General features: G+C 47.7%; 1 protein-coding gene across 1 annotated transcript in view; it reads right to left on the reverse strand.

Moving 5' to 3' along the window:
* Positions 1 to 18311, reverse strand: part of ZFYVE28 (zinc finger FYVE-type containing 28) — a 110564-nt gene that overhangs the window by 19811 nt on the left and 72442 nt on the right. The window contains exon 8 of the mRNA XM_007953491.2: positions 17497 to 17532. Coding sequence (XP_007951682.2) covers positions 17497 to 17532 — 36 coding nt within the window. The remainder of the gene's footprint in view (positions 1 to 17496; positions 17533 to 18311) is intronic.

Genomic DNA, 18311 nt, shown 5'->3' on the forward strand with positions numbered 1-18311 from the left:
TTATCCACAGGAGTAAGGCTGGGTTTACTCAGATGATGCAGCTCTTTCCCAGTCCTATTTTGAGCGCCTTCTAACCTAACCAGGCTATTCATAAAGTTGTGCGGTAATGTATCAAATGGTATTTCTTTGCTATTCATTAGGTTTTCCCTGGCCAATTATTTGAGAAGTGGACGGCCTCTTCCTTCTTCCTAGTCTGTCTCAGTCTGTAAGCTGGGCTGATACCTGTGCACAATGTGCATCTGCTGGGTTAGAAACATCAGTGGATCAGCCTCAAAACTCACATCAACACGGTAGGACAAACTGAAAGACAAGTTTGCCTCCCTGTTGGAAACCTCTCGTATCACCCTCACCTGGGTCCCTGTGGCTGACTCCTCCTCTGTCCGGATTCCTAGGCCTTTTAATCCCTTTTCTTCTGCTCTCCTGCCCTGCTGCTTTGGGTGTGCCTGAGTTCCTTTCCTCACCTGGATCCCTGCAGCTGATTGCTCCTCTGTCTGGGTTGCTGGCTTTTTTTATCCCCTTTCTCCTGCTCTCCCACCCTGATGCTTTGGGTGTTCCTGAGTTCCCTCTTCTCACCTGGATCCCTGCAGCTGACTCATGACATTGACTACAATTCACCACAATACAACAGCTCCCCTCCCACTTCCTCCCGACAGTCACCTCTTCCCTGTGTCATCCCTCCATACACCCCTGCCCCCTGAGCTGTCTCCCTGTACATAAACAGCCCTTCTTTCTCCCATGATTGTTCTCCCCAAGGAGTGTATCTACATAAATTATATTTCAATAAAATGCACTAAAAATACTTTAAAAAGAAAAAAAAAGGAATAGATTTGATGCATTGAACACCAATGACCAAAAACCAGAAGAATTGTGGGATGACATAAAGAGCATCATCCATGAAGAAAGCAAGAGGTCACTAAAAAGATGAGAAAAGAAGAAAAGACCAAAATGGATGACAGAAGAGACTCTGAAACTTGCCCTTGAGTGGAGAATAGCTAAAGCAAATGGAAGAAATGACAAGATAAAAGAGCTGAAAAGAAGATTTCATAGAGCAGCTTGAGAAGACAAAGACAATTACTATAATGAAATGTGCAAAGACCTAGAGTTAGAAAATCAGAAGGGAAGAACATGCTCAGCATTTCTCAAGCTGAAAGAACTGAGGAAAAAGTTTAAGCCTCAAGTTGCAATACTGAAAGATCCTATGGGCAAAATATTGAATGACGTAGGAAACATCACAAGAAGATGAAAGGAATATGCAGAGTCACTGTACCAAAAAGAACTGGTCTATCTTCATCCATTTCAGGTGGTGCCATATGATCAAGAACCAATGGTACTGAAGGAAGAAGTCGAAGCTGCACTGAAGGAATTAGTGAAGAACAAGGCTCCAGGAATTGAAGGAATACCCATGAGATGTTTCAACAATGGATGCCCCACTGGAGGCACTCACTTGTTTATGCCAAGAGATTTGGAAGACAGCTACCTGGCCAAGTGACTGGAAGAGATCCATATCTGTACCCATTCCAAAGAAAGGTGATCCCACAGAATGTGGAAATTATAGAACAATATCATTAATATCCCACACAAGTAAAGTCTGACTGAAGATAATTCAAAAACAGTTGCAGCAGTATATTGACAGAGAACTTCCAGAGGTGCAAGCTGGATTCAGAAGAGGATGTGGAACGAGAGATATCATAGCTGCTGTCAGATGGATCTTGGCTCAAGGCAAAGAGTACCAAAAAGATGTTTACTTGTGTTTTACTGACTATGCAAAGGCACTTGACGTGTGGATCTTAACAAATTGTAGATGACATTGAAAAGAATGGGAATTCCAGAACACTTGATTGTACTCATGAGGAACTTGTACATTGACCAAGAGGTTGTTGTTTGAACAGAACAAGGGGATACTACATGGTTTAAAATCAAGAAAGGAGTTCATCAGGGTTGTATTCTTTCACCATACTTACTCAGTCTGCATGCTGAGCAAATAATCTGAGAAACTGGACTATGTGAAGAAGAACATGGCATCAAGATTGGAGGAAGAATCATTAACAACCTGTGATAGGCTGATGACACAACTTTGCTTGCCGAAAGTGAGGATGACTTGAAGTACTTACTGGTGAAGATTGAAGAATAGAGTCTTCAGTATGGATTACATCTCAATATAAAGAAAACAAAAATCCTCACAAGTGGACCTATAAGCAGCATTACAATAAATGGAGAAAAGATTGAAATTGTCAAAGATGTCACATTGCTTGGTTCTACAATTGACGCCAATGGAAGCAGCAGTCAGGACGTTAGACAACATATAGCATTCAGCAAGTTGGCTGCAAGGGACCTCTTTCAAGTGATGAGGAGCAAGGATGTCTCTTTGAGGATTAAGATGTGCCTGACACAAGCCATCATATTTTCAATCACCTCATATGCATGTAAGAGCTGGACAATGAATGAGGAAGACTGAAGAATTGTTGCTTTTGAGATGTGGTGTTGGCAAAGAATGCTGAAAGTACTACTGCTAAAAGAACTACCAGATCTGTCCTGGAGAAAGTGAGGCCAGAATTCTCCTTGGAAGCAAGAATGGCCAGACTTCGTCTCACCTGCTTTGGTCATGTTGTCAGAAGGGACCATTCCCTGGAGAAGGATGTCCTGCTTGGTAAGGTGGATGGTCGATGAAAGAGGGAAGGCCCTCAATGAGATGGATTGACACAGTGGCTGTGGTGAGGGCTCAAGTATAGCAAGGATCGTGGAGCTGGCGTGGTACTGGGTGGTGTTTCGTTCTGTTGTGCATAGGGCCACTATGAGTCAGAAATGACTCGTTGGCACCTAACAACAACAACAACCCAATCATTTTGTGGGTGTCACAAAGACCATGACTAGAAGAGCCATTTTAAGTAATTCACCGCACAGCAGATATTATCTGTGGATTTCCTTTATGGAAGATTGCCTCTCTTAAACCATCTGTTGTATGGAGAATGGTGGCCACCAACCAGACATGCTAACATTCTAACTCCCAGCACCTGTGAACATGACCTAATCTAGAAAGGGTCTTTAGGGATGTAAGTGAGCTAAAACTCTTGAGACAAGGAGATCATCCTGGGTTTCCCAGGTGAGTCCATCCATTTCTAGCTGGATTGGCACCATAACCACAAAGAAGGACTCAAACAGGCAGGCAATGGTGAGCATGACACAGGCCAGGCAAGCACTGTGTTCCACTGTGCATAGGCCTCTGTGACTGGGAGCCCACTGATGCAGCTGAGCAGCTCTGTACCTCCATCGAAGGAAAAGTCAAGGTGCCCAAGCCCCATAGCCCGAGGGTCCCTTGCTGCCTACACTAGAGAAATGCGTGTCTGCATGCTGTCTGCAGACAGATGGAGTCTCTGCAGCCATGCTGTTTGTTCCAGCAAAATATTGGGAACAAACCAAAGTCTGTCACTGACAGCCTGGAAAATAATCGATGATCTGATCATGCGGCACCAAGCAGAGGTGGAAAGGAGTGGACCGCAGCCTCCTGCAACCGCACAGACAGCTCTCCCTGTGGCAGCACATTCTAAAGAGTCCACGTAGACCATCCGTACGACCACTTGAGAACCACACAGAACATGTCATTTAGGGACACATATCCATGACGTAAAACCATGGAGCACAGAGGCATAACCACCATGAGAACTGGGGACAGTGGTCAGTTGGGCGGCGGTGGGGCTGGAGCTTAAAGGGGTAGGTGGAGTGACACAGCTCCCCTTCTTTATGGGGTGGGGTACACAGGTGTGGGCTTCATCACTCTGCTCTGGTGTAACCTTTCTGCATGTTTCACAGCTCATTGGACACTGAGCAGTGATGGCAGGATTGGGGATGGGGCTGGGCGTGCCAGCTGATGGGACTCACTGTCAGTGACCACAAAGGAAGCACCAGCCTTGCAATTATGTTATCAGATCAAACCCAAGTAGAGGGTTGGGTTCTGAATCTAATCACTTCTGAGTTGTAACAGAGACATGGACACAGAGGAAGACAGAAGCCATGTGAGGATCACCAGGGAACCAAGGAACACAACCAAGGCTACCAACAAGGAAGGGATTGACAGGGCTGAGGCTCAGACTGGGACTTTGCACCTCTAGAACCATGAGACAGTGAGTTTCGGCTCTTTAAAGCCACCCACTTGTAGTCTCTGTGTGACAGCAGCACTTGGAAACTAAGACAGTTGCTTCCTCAATTGGCATAACATACTACACAGAAACACTGTTCTACATCCTATTTTGGTGAGTAGCGACTGGGGTCCTAAAAGCTTGCAAGTGGCCATCTAGATGCAGCAATGCGTCTTTCCTCGTCCAGAGCAAAAAAGAATGAATAAAACCAAAGATGCATGGAAACAATTAGGCCAAGGGACTAGTGGACCATGCGAAGCAGCATATATGACCATGAGACCAGAAGTAATAGATGGTGCCCAGCTACCAATGTCAACCACTCGGAAAGGGATCAGTGTGAGAGATCGTGGATAGAGTGGGAGCACAATGTGGAACAAAACTCAAAAACATAAAAAGATTAGGTTTACTGGTCTGATAGAGCCTGGTGACACCCCTGAGACTATAGCCCCTGGGCACCCTTCAGGTCCGGAATTGAACTTGCTTCTGTGGCTTCCAGCCAAACAACAGACAGGCATATAGGGTGAACATTTACATAAGATAGGTACACTCCTTAGAACGATTCATCATAGGAGAACAGGAGGGCAGTGTTTGCACAGGGAGATACCTCAGGGGGCAGGAATGCATAGGAAAGGAGGACACAGGAAAGAGGTAACTACAGGGAGGAAATGGGAAGAGAGCTGTTATCTTGTGGGGAATTAAAGTCAATGTCATGAGACAAAATGTGTATGAACTGCTGTACAGAAAATGAATTTGCTCTGTAAACTTTCACCCAAATCACAATAAAGATGGAAACTAATAATTATAAAAGGGCAGCTGCTTTGACAGTGGACCATCTCCTCTTGCCTGAGTGAGGACTTGGTGGCCAGAAGACACCAGCTCCTGGTCAGTGTGTCCTACCTGGGATGACCTTGCATGCTGATCATGTCGTCATCTTTTCTAATCTTCAAGACCATGCTACAAGGCAGGTTTTTACAGATTTCACCAGTGGTGGATTTGGAAGGTGAGGCCTGGGAAGGTTAAAAGAGTGTCCAGGCTTCCCACTCATAAGCAGAGGAAGGCTCCACTAGCTCTTAGTCATGCCATGGTGTGGCCACTGGCTGTGAGGTGACAGAGACACAGCCTGGACCACAGCAGGTGGTCAGGCCACAGTGTTGGTCAGGTGGCCAGCCCACTGACATCAGAAGGAAGCAAGGCTGGGTCAATGATCTCAACTCTGTGCACCTCAGTTTTCCCATCTGTAAAATGGGAAGGTTGCTGCAGAATTAGAACAAGGTTTGGAATGCGGTAAACACAGTAAATGTTGGCTTGTGGTATCAGATTCAGACTCAAATAGACCCTGAATCCAGTAATACAGAAAAAGGATTATATATCACAACCAAGTGAGATTTATCCCAGGAATGCAAGGTTGGTTCATCACCTGAAAATCAATCAATGCAATTATTTTGGTTCTCCAGTGCTGCTGTAACAGAAAAATACCACAAGTGTGTGGATTTAATACATAGCGATTTATTTTCTTACAGTTTAGGAGGCTAGAAGCCTTGAGTTCAAAGTGTCAGCTCCAGGGGCTGGGTAAAAGCCCCTCGACCTTGGGCTTCAGCTCTGCCTCTTCCTCTCAGTCTACTGAAGCCGGAGGGTTCTCTTAACCCAGGCAGCTGCTGGCTGCTGAGGTTGACAAACCCAAGGTCAACAGGTAAAATGGCACAGTCCCAAGTTTATCAAGCAACATGGCAGGCCACTAGTTCAAGTAAAGAAACAGTCTCAAGGTTGGCAGACAAGATGGAAGGCCACTGAGATGAAGATTTGGCCAAATGCAGGATCCAGATGTGCTAAAAAGCTCAGAGACCTTTCTCAAAGCTTCTCCTTATATCCTGGAAGCAGGCCACATCCCTAAGGCTCAGCTGCTCACAGTAGATTCCACCATGAAGTTGCTTACCAGTCTCATCATGGGAAATCACTACAGCCAGCTGCCCAGCCACTGAAAACCAGGCTCAGCCAAGTTGACACACAACCTTAATTGCCACAGCAACATGCCATAGTTACAGAATAAAGGACAAAAAACACATGAAAATCTCATTAGATGCAGAAAAACACTGGGCAAAATCCAACACCCTTTCATGACGTAAACAGTCAACCAACTAAACATAGAAGGAACAGTCCTCGACATCGTAAAGAGCATCTAGGAGAACCCAGCAGCTAACATAATCCTTAGTGTGAGAGACTGAAAGCCCCCTGCTATGATGAGGAACAAGGATACTCACTCACCATTTCTATTCAACTTTCACTAGAGGTATTCCTAAGAATTTTATTCTTTTTGAGGCTATTGTAAATGAGATTGTTTTTCTTAATTTCATTTCTAGTTTTTTCATTGTTACTGTATAGAAACACACTTGACTTTTTAAATATGTATGTTGATCTTGTGATCCTGCAACCTTGCTGAGTTAGTTTATTAGCTCTAATATGTTTGAGGTTCTAGCCAGGACAATTGTTATTGTTGTTGTTGTTATTTGCCACCAAGTTGGACCTGACTCATAGTGACCCCTCCTTGGGTTTCTGAGGTGGTATCACTATGGAAGTAGATTGCCCAACCTTCCTTCTGAGGAGTGGCTGGTGGGTTTGAACCGCTAGCCTTAGCCAGGACAATTAGGGAAGAAAAAAGAAATGGAAGGTATTCAAATTGGAAAGAAAAAGGGAAATTATCTTTATTTGCAGATGACTTGATCATGTACATAGACAACCCTAAGAAATACATATACACAAACCTATCAGAGCTAATAAACTAACTCAGCAAGGTTGCAGGATACAAGATCAATATACATATTTTAAAAATCAAGTGTGTTTCTATACAGTAGCAATGAAAAAATTGAAAATGAAATTAAGAAAAACAGTATCTTACAATAACCTCAAAAAGAACAAAATTCTTAGGAATAACTTGAACAAAATAAGTGTAAGACTTGTACACTGGAAATTACAAAACATCACTGAAAGAAATGAAAGAAAGTTTAAATAAATGAAAGAATGAATTGAAAGACAGTATTGTTAAGATGGCAACACTCCCCAAACTGATTGGAAGATTCAGTGCAATCCCTATAAAATTCCCAGCTGCTTTTTTTTTTTTTAGAAATTGACAAGCTGATCCTAAAATTCATATGATAATGCAAGAGAAGCAGAATAGCTAAAATAATCTTGGAAAAGAAGGGCAAAATGGAAGGACACACACCTACAATTTGAAGTTTGAGGCAAAGCTACAGTAACGAAGCCTGTATGGTGCTGGCGTAAGGACAGATCAATGGAGAGCCCAGAAATAAACCCAGACATACATTTACGAGAAACTGATTTCCAACAAGGGTTTAAGACCATTCAATGGGTAAAGAACATGGTACTTTTCACAAATAAAATGCCCATATCAATAACATGCCCATACACACAATGTGGATAGCACATTTAGGAAAATAACACAGAAGGGGGTTGCACAGTTGGCAAAAAAAAAAAATAATGTGCATTACTTGTGTAAAAATATAGCAGTCTTATTAATAGTGTTGGGATGACTAGATACTCACATGCAAAAGAATAAAGCTGGACCCCTACCTCACACCATATATAAAAATTAACTCAAAATGCATCAGAAACTTTTTGATGAAAGATTGATGTATGAGCTAAAATGCTAACATGCTTAGAGGAAAACATGAGTAAATCTTTGTGACTTTGGATTAGGCAATAGTTCCTTGGATATGACACTCAAAGCATGAACCTCCAAAAATAAAAAGTAGATAAACTGGACTTCATCAAAATTAAAAACCTTTGTGCTTCAAAAGACACTATCAAGAAAGTAAAGAGACAAGTCACAGAATGATAGAAAATTTTTGCAAATCATACATCTGACAAAGGTCTGTTGTTGTTGCTAGGCGCCATCGAGTTGTCTCTGACTCATAGCAACCTTATGTACAACAGAACGAAACACTGCCTGGCCCTGTGCCAGCCTCACAACCCTTGCTCTACCTGAGCCCATCGCTGCAGCTACTGTGTCAATCCATCTTGTTCAGGCCCTTCCCCTGGATAAAGGTCTAGTATGTAGAATACATAAAGAGCTCTTACATCTCAACAATAAAAACATTAATCCATCTAAAACATGGGCAAAGGGTTCAAGTAGGTATTTCTCCAAAGGAAATATAGAAATGGCCAGTGATCACATCAAAACATGTGTGACATCAGGGAAATAAATGTAAGATAAGACTACAGTGAGATACCACTTCACACCCACTAAAAGCCAAAACCAAACTCGTTGCTGTGGAGTCGATTCTGATTCCTAGCGACCCTACAGGCCAGAGTAGAACTGCCCCATAGGGTTTCCAAGGCTGTCATCTTTATGGAAGCAGAGGGCCACAGCTTTCTCCTGCAGAGTGGCTGGTGGGTTCGAACCACTCGCCTTGTGGTGAACAGCTGGGCACTTAACCGCTGTGCAACTGGGCTCCTTTCACAGCCAGTAGGATGGTTATAATAACGATAACAATAAAAAAAAAGATGGCATTGACAAGTCTTGGTAAGGATGAGTTAAAACTGGACCCCCCAAACACTGAGGATCGGAATGTAAAATGGTGGCAGTTCTTTAAAAAGTTAAACATAGAATTACTATACCAAATCAATTGCCGATGAGTTGATCCTGACCCATAGTGACACTAAAGGACAGAGTAGACTGCCCCACAGTGTTTCCAAGGCTGCCATCTTTACAGGAGCAGATTGCCACATCTTTCTCCAACAGAGTGGCTGGTGGGTTCAAACTACCAACCCTTCAGTTGGCAGCCAAGTGCTTAACCACTGTGCCACCAGGGCTCCTCCCCATATGATCCAGCAATTCCACTCCTAGGTAAATACCGAAAACCAAACCCACTGCCAGTGAGTTGGCTCCAACTCATAGCAAACCCCAGTGGGTTTCCAAGGTGGTAAATCTTTATGGAAGTAGATTGGCCCATTTTCCTTCCACGGAACAGCTGGTAGGTTTGAACCAATGTTCTGGTTAGCAGTCAAATGCCTTAGGCACTGTGCCACCAGAGCTCCTTTTAGGAATATACGCAAGAGAATTTAACACAAATGTTCACGGAGAAAACTGTACATGCATGGTCAAAACAGTATTATTCATAATAACCAAAGAGTGGGAACAACTCAAATGTCCATCAACTAAAGAATGGATAAACACAATAGGGCCCATCCATGCAATGGAATGTTTAGTCATAGAATGAAATGAAGGACTGGTATCTGCTACAACATGGATGGACCTCGGAAGCATCACGCTCAATAAGAAGCTAGTCACCAGGACCACCTGTTATCTGATTCCAGTTACAAGGAATGTTCAGATTGGAAAATCTGTAGAGACAGAATGTAGAGTAGGGGTTGCCAGGGGCTGGGAGCGGGGCTGCAGAGCGCGGGCTGGAGAACTCTCTGCTAATGGGTTTCTTTTTGGGGTGGTCAAAATTTTCTGGAGTTAGATTAGTGATGATGGTTGTACCACCTTTTGAATATACCAAAACCCACTAAACTGTACCTTTAAAAAACAATACAAAACTTGTCTTTCTTAAAAAAAAAAAAATCTTTCTTGTAATCACTAAGCAAACCCATTTTAAGAAATTGTTTGCAAGCTAAATATTGGACAGTGGGTTGACTCAATAAATTAGGTCACATCCATATGGTGGAAGGCTTTGTAGGAAGTCAATGACATGGGCAAATGTTAAAAGGAAGGCAGCACTTTAACCATCTGAGACTTCAGAGGTACATAAATGAGACGCTTGAGATACACTCAGCGTAGTGAAAGGCAAAACCAAAAAAACCAAACTCACTGCTGTCGAATTGCTTCTGACTCATAGTGACCCCCGTTGGGTTTCTGAGGTGGTAAATCTTTAAGGAAGTAGATTGCCCAGTTTTCCTTCCACGGAGTGGCTGGTGGGTTTGAACCACCAACCTTCTGGTTAGCAGTCAGATGCCTCAGGACTGGACTGGACTGTACTATGGATACAGTTATTTCCCATAGTCCCTCCCAGGATGGCGTGTCTGCTGGCAGCAGAGGGCGCCCTCGGGCCCTTCCTGTAGCGGGGAGTCAGTCTCTCAAAGGAAGCAGGCAGCGCTGGATGATGCGATGAGCTGAGCCTCAGGTGCCTCTGGCCAGCAGCCTCTGGGGTGCAGCCTTGCAGCCCCGGCCCGCGGGTAAACGCCTTTCTGGACCAGCGTCCTGCTGCTGGCCCACAATTCAGTGGCGAGAAAGCAGGGAAGAGCCCGGACTCGGGAGAGAGTTGAAGGCTGTGAAATCAGCTTACACCTCGTCACAGAGGGCTGCCCTAACAGACACCACAAGTGCGTGCTTGGAAGGACAGAAAGCTATTTTCCCACGGCTCCGGAGGCCAAAGGTCCAAAGCGGGGTCTTCGCCGTGTAGACTCCTTCCTCATCAGTAGCCCTGGGCATCCCTTGGTGTGTAGACCATCTTCATGTGGCGTCTGTCTTCCCCTCTTCTGTGTGCCTCTGTGTGTCTATTCTAGGAGTCCCTGGATGACACAAATGGTCAACTGATTGGCTACTAACCCAGAAAGGCTGGCAGTTCAAACCTACTCAGAGAATCCTTGGAGGCCGGGCCTGGAGCCCCGCCACCGAGAGGTCACAGCCCTGATGACCCCATGGAGCATGGTTCTACTCTGCATATATGGCATCGCCATCAGTCAGAATGGACTTCTGAGCAACTGGTTTGCTTCTGCTGTTTATTCTCATCTGATGACTCTCACGTGACTGGGTCTAGGGCCCACTGTACACAGGTATAAGGAGCTCTGGTGCTGTAGTGGTCAAGGCATTTGGCTGCTAACCAAAAGGCCAGTGGTTTGAACCCACCAACTGCTCTGCAGCAGAAAGATGGAACAGTTAGCTGGTGGATTTGAACCACAACGTTCTGGTTATTGGCTTCTCCATTTAGGATTCCAACACAAACCCTGGGAGACACAATTCAATCCATAGCAGTGGCATAAAAAGAGCAATGACTTCTTCTAGAGGATCCAGGCTCAGGGAGGTGAGGCTGAGGAGCCAGGGGGTGGAGCAGACTGGCAACTGTGGGCAGCTACAGAGCATACTTCACTTGCCACGTGAAGAAGCCCTCTCCTGCTGCTCTGCCTGGATCTGCTCGAAGCTTCCGGATTGTTCTGACAGAAGACAGGGGAGTCACATGGAGGCCAAGAGACAGTCAAGAGGCTCCAGAGAGACAGACTGGTCCCAGTCAGGAAAATCAATGAAGGGCTGGCTGGGGCGCCCACATGGGCTTGGAAGGGCCAAGGGGTGTGAACCGACTGAATGCTGGAGGTCTAGCTGGGGTTTCACCTAGCCCTGAATTTGAGTCCTGTCTGGGTCAACCCAATCCCAAGGAGCCACAGGCTGGGCTATGACTGGACACTGGGAGGCCCAGGAACATGGCCAAGGATTCTCAGGCCCATGGTAAGTTGCTGAGGGCCTTCTCTGGATAGACCTGGTGGGAGTGATGAGGGGAGGGTTCCAGGGATGAGTTACAGACCCTGTGGGTGCCCCCCTGTTAAAACCCAGACTAGCGGGAGCCCCGCACACTTTAAAAAGATGCTGAGAGGCCTGTGTCCAGTGGGTATGTTTCACAGTGAGTGCAACGGTGAGGGTAAGATGTGGCCAGAGCTAACATGCCAAGGGGAATCAAGGAGATGCTGAGGCTGGAGAAAGGATGGGCACCCATGCCACCAAGGGGTCTGAACTCTTGTCACCAGTGCTAGCTACCTAGCCAATGTTACCCCAGTGTGTTCATCCATATGTTGAAAGATCCAGCTGCCTTCTGATACTCTAGATGCTTCAGGGACCACTGCCAGCCCCCATCCTACCTTCCTCCACTCCTCATCTAGGAGTGAACTAGATAGGTCATATGGTGTCTCTGTTTAACTTTTTGAAGAGCCGCCAAACTCTTTTCCACAGTGGCTGCACCATTTTACATTCCCACCAGAAGGGCCCGAGGGTTCCAACTTCTTCACATCTCCACCAACATTTGTTATTTTCTACTTATCTGATAACAGCCATTCTAGTAAGAGTGAGAAGAGGTGGTATCTTGCTGTGACCTCTCTGTTGTTGTTCTTGTTGTTACGAGCCGTCGAGTCGGACCGACTCATAGCGACCTGTCCTTGGGTTTCCGAGGCAGTATCACTACGGAAGTAGATTGCCCCATCTTCCTTCCGAGGACTGGCTGGTGGGTTTGAACTGCCAGCCTTCTGGTTAGCAGTCGTGTTTTAGCCACTATGCTACCAGAGCTCCTGTGATCTCTCTAGGGTGGTGCAAATAGCTGAGCATGCAGCTACTAACTAAAAGGTTGGGAGTTCAAATCCACTCAGAGATGCTTCAGAAAAAAGACCCAGGGATCTGCTTCTGAAAGGTAATGGTCATGAAGACCCTGTGGGCTACCATTCTACTCTGCAACACATGGGACCTCCATGTTGGAACCAATGCAATGACCATTGGTTTAATGGCTGAGGATGCTGTGGTAGTTAAGGTTATGTGTCAACACATGGGACCTCCATGTTGGAACCAATGCAGTGACCATTGGTTTAATGGCTGAGGATGCTGTGGTAGTCAAGGTTATGTGTCAACACATGGGACCGCCATGCTGGAACCAACGCAATGACAGCTGGCCTAATGGCTGAGGATGTTGTGGTAGGTAAGGTTATGCGTCCACTTGGCTGGGCCTGGTTGAGTGGCTGGGTAGCTGAATGTAGTATTCCCCGGGATGAGACTGGTAATCAACTCTATGGTGGGATCTACTGTGAGCCTTAGGGATGTGGTCTGCTCCCAATATATAAGGAGAAGCTTTAGGAAGGTCTGTAGCTTTTGGAATGTTTGGACCCTGCATGTAGCCGAGTCGTTGTTCAGCAGCCCGCCATGCTGTCTGCCGATCTTGGGACTCTTAATGGACTTGAATCAGTGGCCTGCTGCGTGGTTTGGTAACACTGGGACTGTGCCTTTTTATTTTACTTGTCAACCTTGGGTCTGTCAGCCTCAGCAGCCTGCAGCTGCCTGAGTTAAGAAAAGCCTCCAGCTTCAGTGGGGCGGGAGCAAGAGGCAGGGCTGAAGCCCAAGGTTGAGGGGCTTTCACCCAGCCCCTAGAACTTGGCACTTTGAACTCAGACTTCTAGCCTCCAAAACTTTAAGGGAATGAACTTGTCTGTTCAAGCATCCCATTTTTGGTATCTTCTGTCAGAGTGGCACAAAGTAACCAGAACAGGCTTTAAGCATCTTCTCATGTGCTTGATGGCTGTTTGTATTTCTTCTTCAGATAAATCTCTGTTCAAGTCCTTTGCCTATTTTTTCATTGGATTATTAATCTTGTTGTTGAGTTTTAAGAGTTCTTTATATATTCTAGATATTAAACTCTGATCTGATGTATGGTTTCCATTTTTTTTCTTCCATTCTGTGGCTTGTCTTTTGATTTTCTCAATTTTCCTCGATGCACAGAAGTTTCTAATTTTGATGGAGGCCAATTTATCTGTTTTTTTTTTCCCCTTTTATTGCTCATGCTTTAATATGAAAAGTTTGGGCCTGCCTGAGTTTTAAGCCACAGTCACTGTCAGGACATGGCTCTGTGATGAACCTCCCCAAGTGCACTTTTCCAGCAGTACAAGTGGAGGAGAAGCAGCTGGTCCCACTGCTGGAGTGAGGAATATGGCAAAGGGAGCCTTTGAAATGTTGGGAAAAGTGGATATATCTGAAGTCAGCAATTTGATACAACAGGGGAATTTTACCAAATTTAAAACTTAAATGCTAATTGTCTCTTTAAAGAATTACTGTAGGAAAACTATGAGACTGAGTCTAACGTAGTAAAGAACTTACCAACTATGAGTGTAGACAAACAGAGTTAGTCACCTTGAACTTCTAGGCCTCTCTGAAATAAGAGAAAATGGCAACATGGAAAAATGAATAGCACTGCAAGGTATTTCTTGCCATGGCATCATAGGGATTAATCAGTGAGCCACTGGAACCCTCTGAAAAGGCCTAATCAAGAAAAACAACAAGAATGACTGATGGGCTCCAGACGGCTTCAGTGTGCTGGGTGGGGGAGAATCAGAGCTTGGACATGCGCACAAGTGCCTATCAATTCTAATGAGTAGCCTTCGGCTCTGTTACAGATGGCGGGCTGGCTGGTGCTATGAGCTTACAAAATCCATCTATCCACCTGCCCACCCACGCCTCAATCCATCCATCCATCCATCTATCCACGCCCACCCATCCAATCATCTGACCACCCATCCATCCACCTATCTATATCCTATCATCCATTTACCCACCTACCCACCCATTCACCCATCTATCCATCTATTTCTCCAATCACTCACCCACCCCCTCACCCATCCATCCAATCATCATCCATCCATCTACCCGCCCACCCACCCATCTCATCATCCATTTTTCCATCTGTCCACCTACCCACCCACTTGTCCTTCAGACATGTACTAAGCACCTACTGTGAGCCAGGAATTGTGTTGGCATGGCTCAGTCCTCAATGAGCTCAGGATGTGGTAAAGAACAGTTAACAGGTGAGCAGTTGATTATCACACAGTATGTTAATTACAATGAGTAGGGTGTTGTTGAGGGAGGTCAGGCAGGAACTGTTCACCTAGGCTGAGGTGTGAGAGAGACTTCCTGGAAGAGGTAGTGTGAGAAGAACTTGAGCAAAGACCAAGAGGAGCCTGCGGACCAGGGAACCCCAGGCACTCTGGCGATGCCTAGAGTGGCCAGATGAAAGTCAGGCTTAGGGCAGAGGCCCACCAGGCCAGACTTTATGAATGTGTCAAGGAGCTTGGACCTTGGCATGTTAGTCAGTGTTCGCCAAAGGATGCTCCAAAGAGCACAATTCCTTAAGGTACTCTCAAGAAAAGGGTTCTGGAATCAAGAGAGCTGGAGAAAGATATGCCCCATTCCTCTCTTGGAAAGGAGCTCTAGTGGCACAGTGCCTAAGGTATTTGACTGCCAGAAGGTTGACAGTTCAAACCCTCCACCCACTCCTCAGAAGGAAGATGAAGAACCCATGGGGTCACTCTGGATCTGAGGAGACTCGATGGCATTGGGTTTTTTGGTGCCTCTCTTGGAGAAGACCCACCGTCAGTCACATTCAGCATCCAGTGTTAGTCTGTCAATTCCCCCACATGCTAGGCACGTTGCTCACAGTGGAGGACACAGCCACACTCAGGACAGAGACGTGCCCTCTCACGTGGGCAAAAGCAGTGCACGTGGACGGACAGCCTGGAAACCAGTGTTCAGAAATGAGGCAGCTTCAGGCTGGGGGAAGCACTCCGAAAACTTTGGTGGGCAAGCCTGGCCCACAGAGGGGGTGCTCTGATGGACAGCAGACCAATGAGATGGGTGAGTGCAGCTTGAGGTCGGACAAAAGCTGCCTGCTGCCAGTCCCACTCAGTCACTGGAGGTCAAGCCAGGATTCCACCTGGGACCTGAGCTTGAGTGTCACCTGGCCCAGGTCTCCATGGCACCAGCAGGCCTGGGGCACTGCCCAAGGCCACCCGTTTGGGAGGACAGGCCTTCCTTCCCAGATGCAGAGCCCAAGAGAAACTGAGATGTGGAGGGTTACCTTGTCTCCTCCAGGAAAGATCCATGTCAAGTCTTTTCATGTGACAATTCCTGACTCTGGTGCAAACTCCCTGTTTAACGATAAGGCCCAATGGAGCTGTCCCCAGATGAGTCACTGTCACCCCGTGAACAAAAAGTAAAAAGAACAGGCTGGGGACTGGCCCAGTGACCACGGAGCAAGGAGGGGGAACCACGGTGGGACTGTGGGCCTCATGTGCACCCTGGGGCCACTGCTGTCTATGACAATGTCCCACCATCCTTCCAGGCCAAGTTCTGGTGGCATCAGAAGGTCTTTTCCTGATATGCCATCCTGGTCTTGGCACATCCTGCCAGCAACCCAGCTCCTCCAGGCCCCAGGGTGGAGGGCCCAGGCCCCAGGGTCTTTCCAGTTACTGCTCCCCCCCTCATCCCCACATCTGCTCTAGAGGTACCCTAAATAGGGTACAGGGATGCTAGCCTGCGGCTGGCTGCTACAGAACTTTGGTCCTAATGGGAAGTGGTATGGGCTTGGGGCCAGGGCAGAAACAGCCCTTAGCTGGTGGTTGTCACTGTTAGGTGTCATCGAGTGGGTCCTGACTCACGGCGACCCACGTACAGCAGAATGAAACACTGCCGGGGCCTGCGCCAGCCTCCCGGTCCTTGCTATGCTGCAGCCCGCTGCTGCAGTCACCGCATCAGTCTCTCTGTGGAGGGTCTTCCCTTTTTCACAGACCCTCTACTTCACCAAGCCTGATGGTTCCTCCTAGGAGCTGAGATGACGTGGCACCAGCATGTTCCCTCTTCTCCCAGGGTTTCCTGCACAAGCCTGAGCCAGCCTGGCTGTGCTCTGTGGAGGCAGGAGAGGTCAGGTGGGGCAGTAGTGGCAGTGACCGTGGGGCGGTGCTGAGCGCCAGCACCCACAGGTGCCTGTCCTGACCCTGCTTCCCCAGTCACGGGCCCCACCTAGTGATCTCACCCAGCCTCGGTCACAAGGACCCCCGTTCCCACAGCCCCAGGTCCACCCTCCAGCCGGACCTCTGCACTGCCCTGAGTAAGGATGACAGTGCCACGCTGAGCAGGCTGGTCACAGAGGACAGCACCCACTCCAGGCCTTGGGGGTGATCACTGCCCCTCGTAAGTGACAGCCATGTCACTGTGCTCATTTTATCTGAAGAGCTGGGCCCCCAGCAGTTTGCACGCCAGTGAGGGGCTCAGGCCAAAGCCAAACCCCACCCTCTGCCCCTGAGCTGCCCTCACGCGACCGCCTGCCCCCATCTTGTCCATCTCCCCCGCAGCCCCATCACTCGGTGAACGATTGAAGACAGTCATTATGCCTAATCTGTTTTTCCAGAGCCTAATTAATTCCAAGTCCTCCTCTATTTTTAAACCGATCAATCATTCCTGCCGCTGCTTCCAGGATGGGAAAGTCAAGCTTATACTCCTTACACAGCCACAAGGATGCCTGCCACGGGGTCCAGTGGCCACAGGGACCAGTGGTCACAGAGGTCCAGTGGCCAGGGCCCTGTCCCAGAGAGGTTCGCCGGGAACAGCAGCAACATGCACATTCCTATGGAAGGGGGTAGGGCCCTGGGGCTCACAGTGTGCCACATGTCTCCCCCACCCTGTCACCTCCATCCCAAGGCTGGCCTTGAGCCCAGCCCGTCTTTGTCCTTGAGCTCCCAGGCGGAGCTCAGTGATGGCAGGGGCTGGGCCAGTTCCTTCATGTTCACTTCATGTTCACTGTGTGGTCACACAGGTCACACAGGACATCACCACTGTTCCCGCTGCTCCCACTCTTGGCTTGCTTCCCTTACCTGTCGAGGACCCAGCTCGGGGACAGCCCCTCCTGCCAGCACTGGACGCCAGGCTCTCATGCATACTGGGGGAAAGGAGCCGTGTGGGGCCCTCCGACACAGGAGGACAGAGAACCGCTGGCCCTGAGCCCACCCACTGGGATGGGACACGTACAGTGGTGCCCAACAAAGCAGGTCACAGGGCCAGCCTGCACCTGGGCTGGTTTCTCACTGGGTGTGGGATTCACTGCTCAGTGGCCATTGGTGCTGGACACAGTCTCCCAGAGGATGCTCAGCCTGGGCCAGTCACACACTGCCTCCCACTCTGGGCCAAGTTCACAGGGTCTTCTGAGGCTTGGCCAGGAGGGATCCCGGGTGGATCTCAGTTTTCTTCATATTGGGAAGAGTGGGTGGGGCCTCAGGCTGACCCTGGGCTCTTTCCTACAGGGGCCATGGCTGCTCAAGGGCTACACTCAAGGGCTCGTCCAGGGCCCTGACGGCTTGAGCTGGGTCCCCTCATGGCACCAGGCACAGAAGTCAGTGGAATGACTGCAACATGGAGGAGGGCATGGTGCGCACAAGAGAAGGAACCAAGTAGGGAAAGAAAGCGAGTTTCGATGAAAAGGAAGGATGCGAAGACGTGGCATGAGGAAGCTTAAGCTCAAAGCATAAACCCCATCTGTCTGTCGGTGTAAGGACAAAGTGCTACAGGGCTGACGGGAGACATCCAGCAGTGTAACCAAAGAGGTCACATTAAGACTGACAACAGCAATGGCGGCGAGGGTGACTGAGAAC

This window comes from Orycteropus afer, unplaced genomic scaffold, assembly GCF_000298275.1.
Source record: "Orycteropus afer afer isolate SDZICR_OR568_19922 unplaced genomic scaffold, OryAfe1.0 scaffold00398, whole genome shotgun sequence".
In the NCBI taxonomy this organism is placed as follows: domain Eukaryota; kingdom Metazoa; phylum Chordata; class Mammalia; order Tubulidentata; family Orycteropodidae; genus Orycteropus; species Orycteropus afer.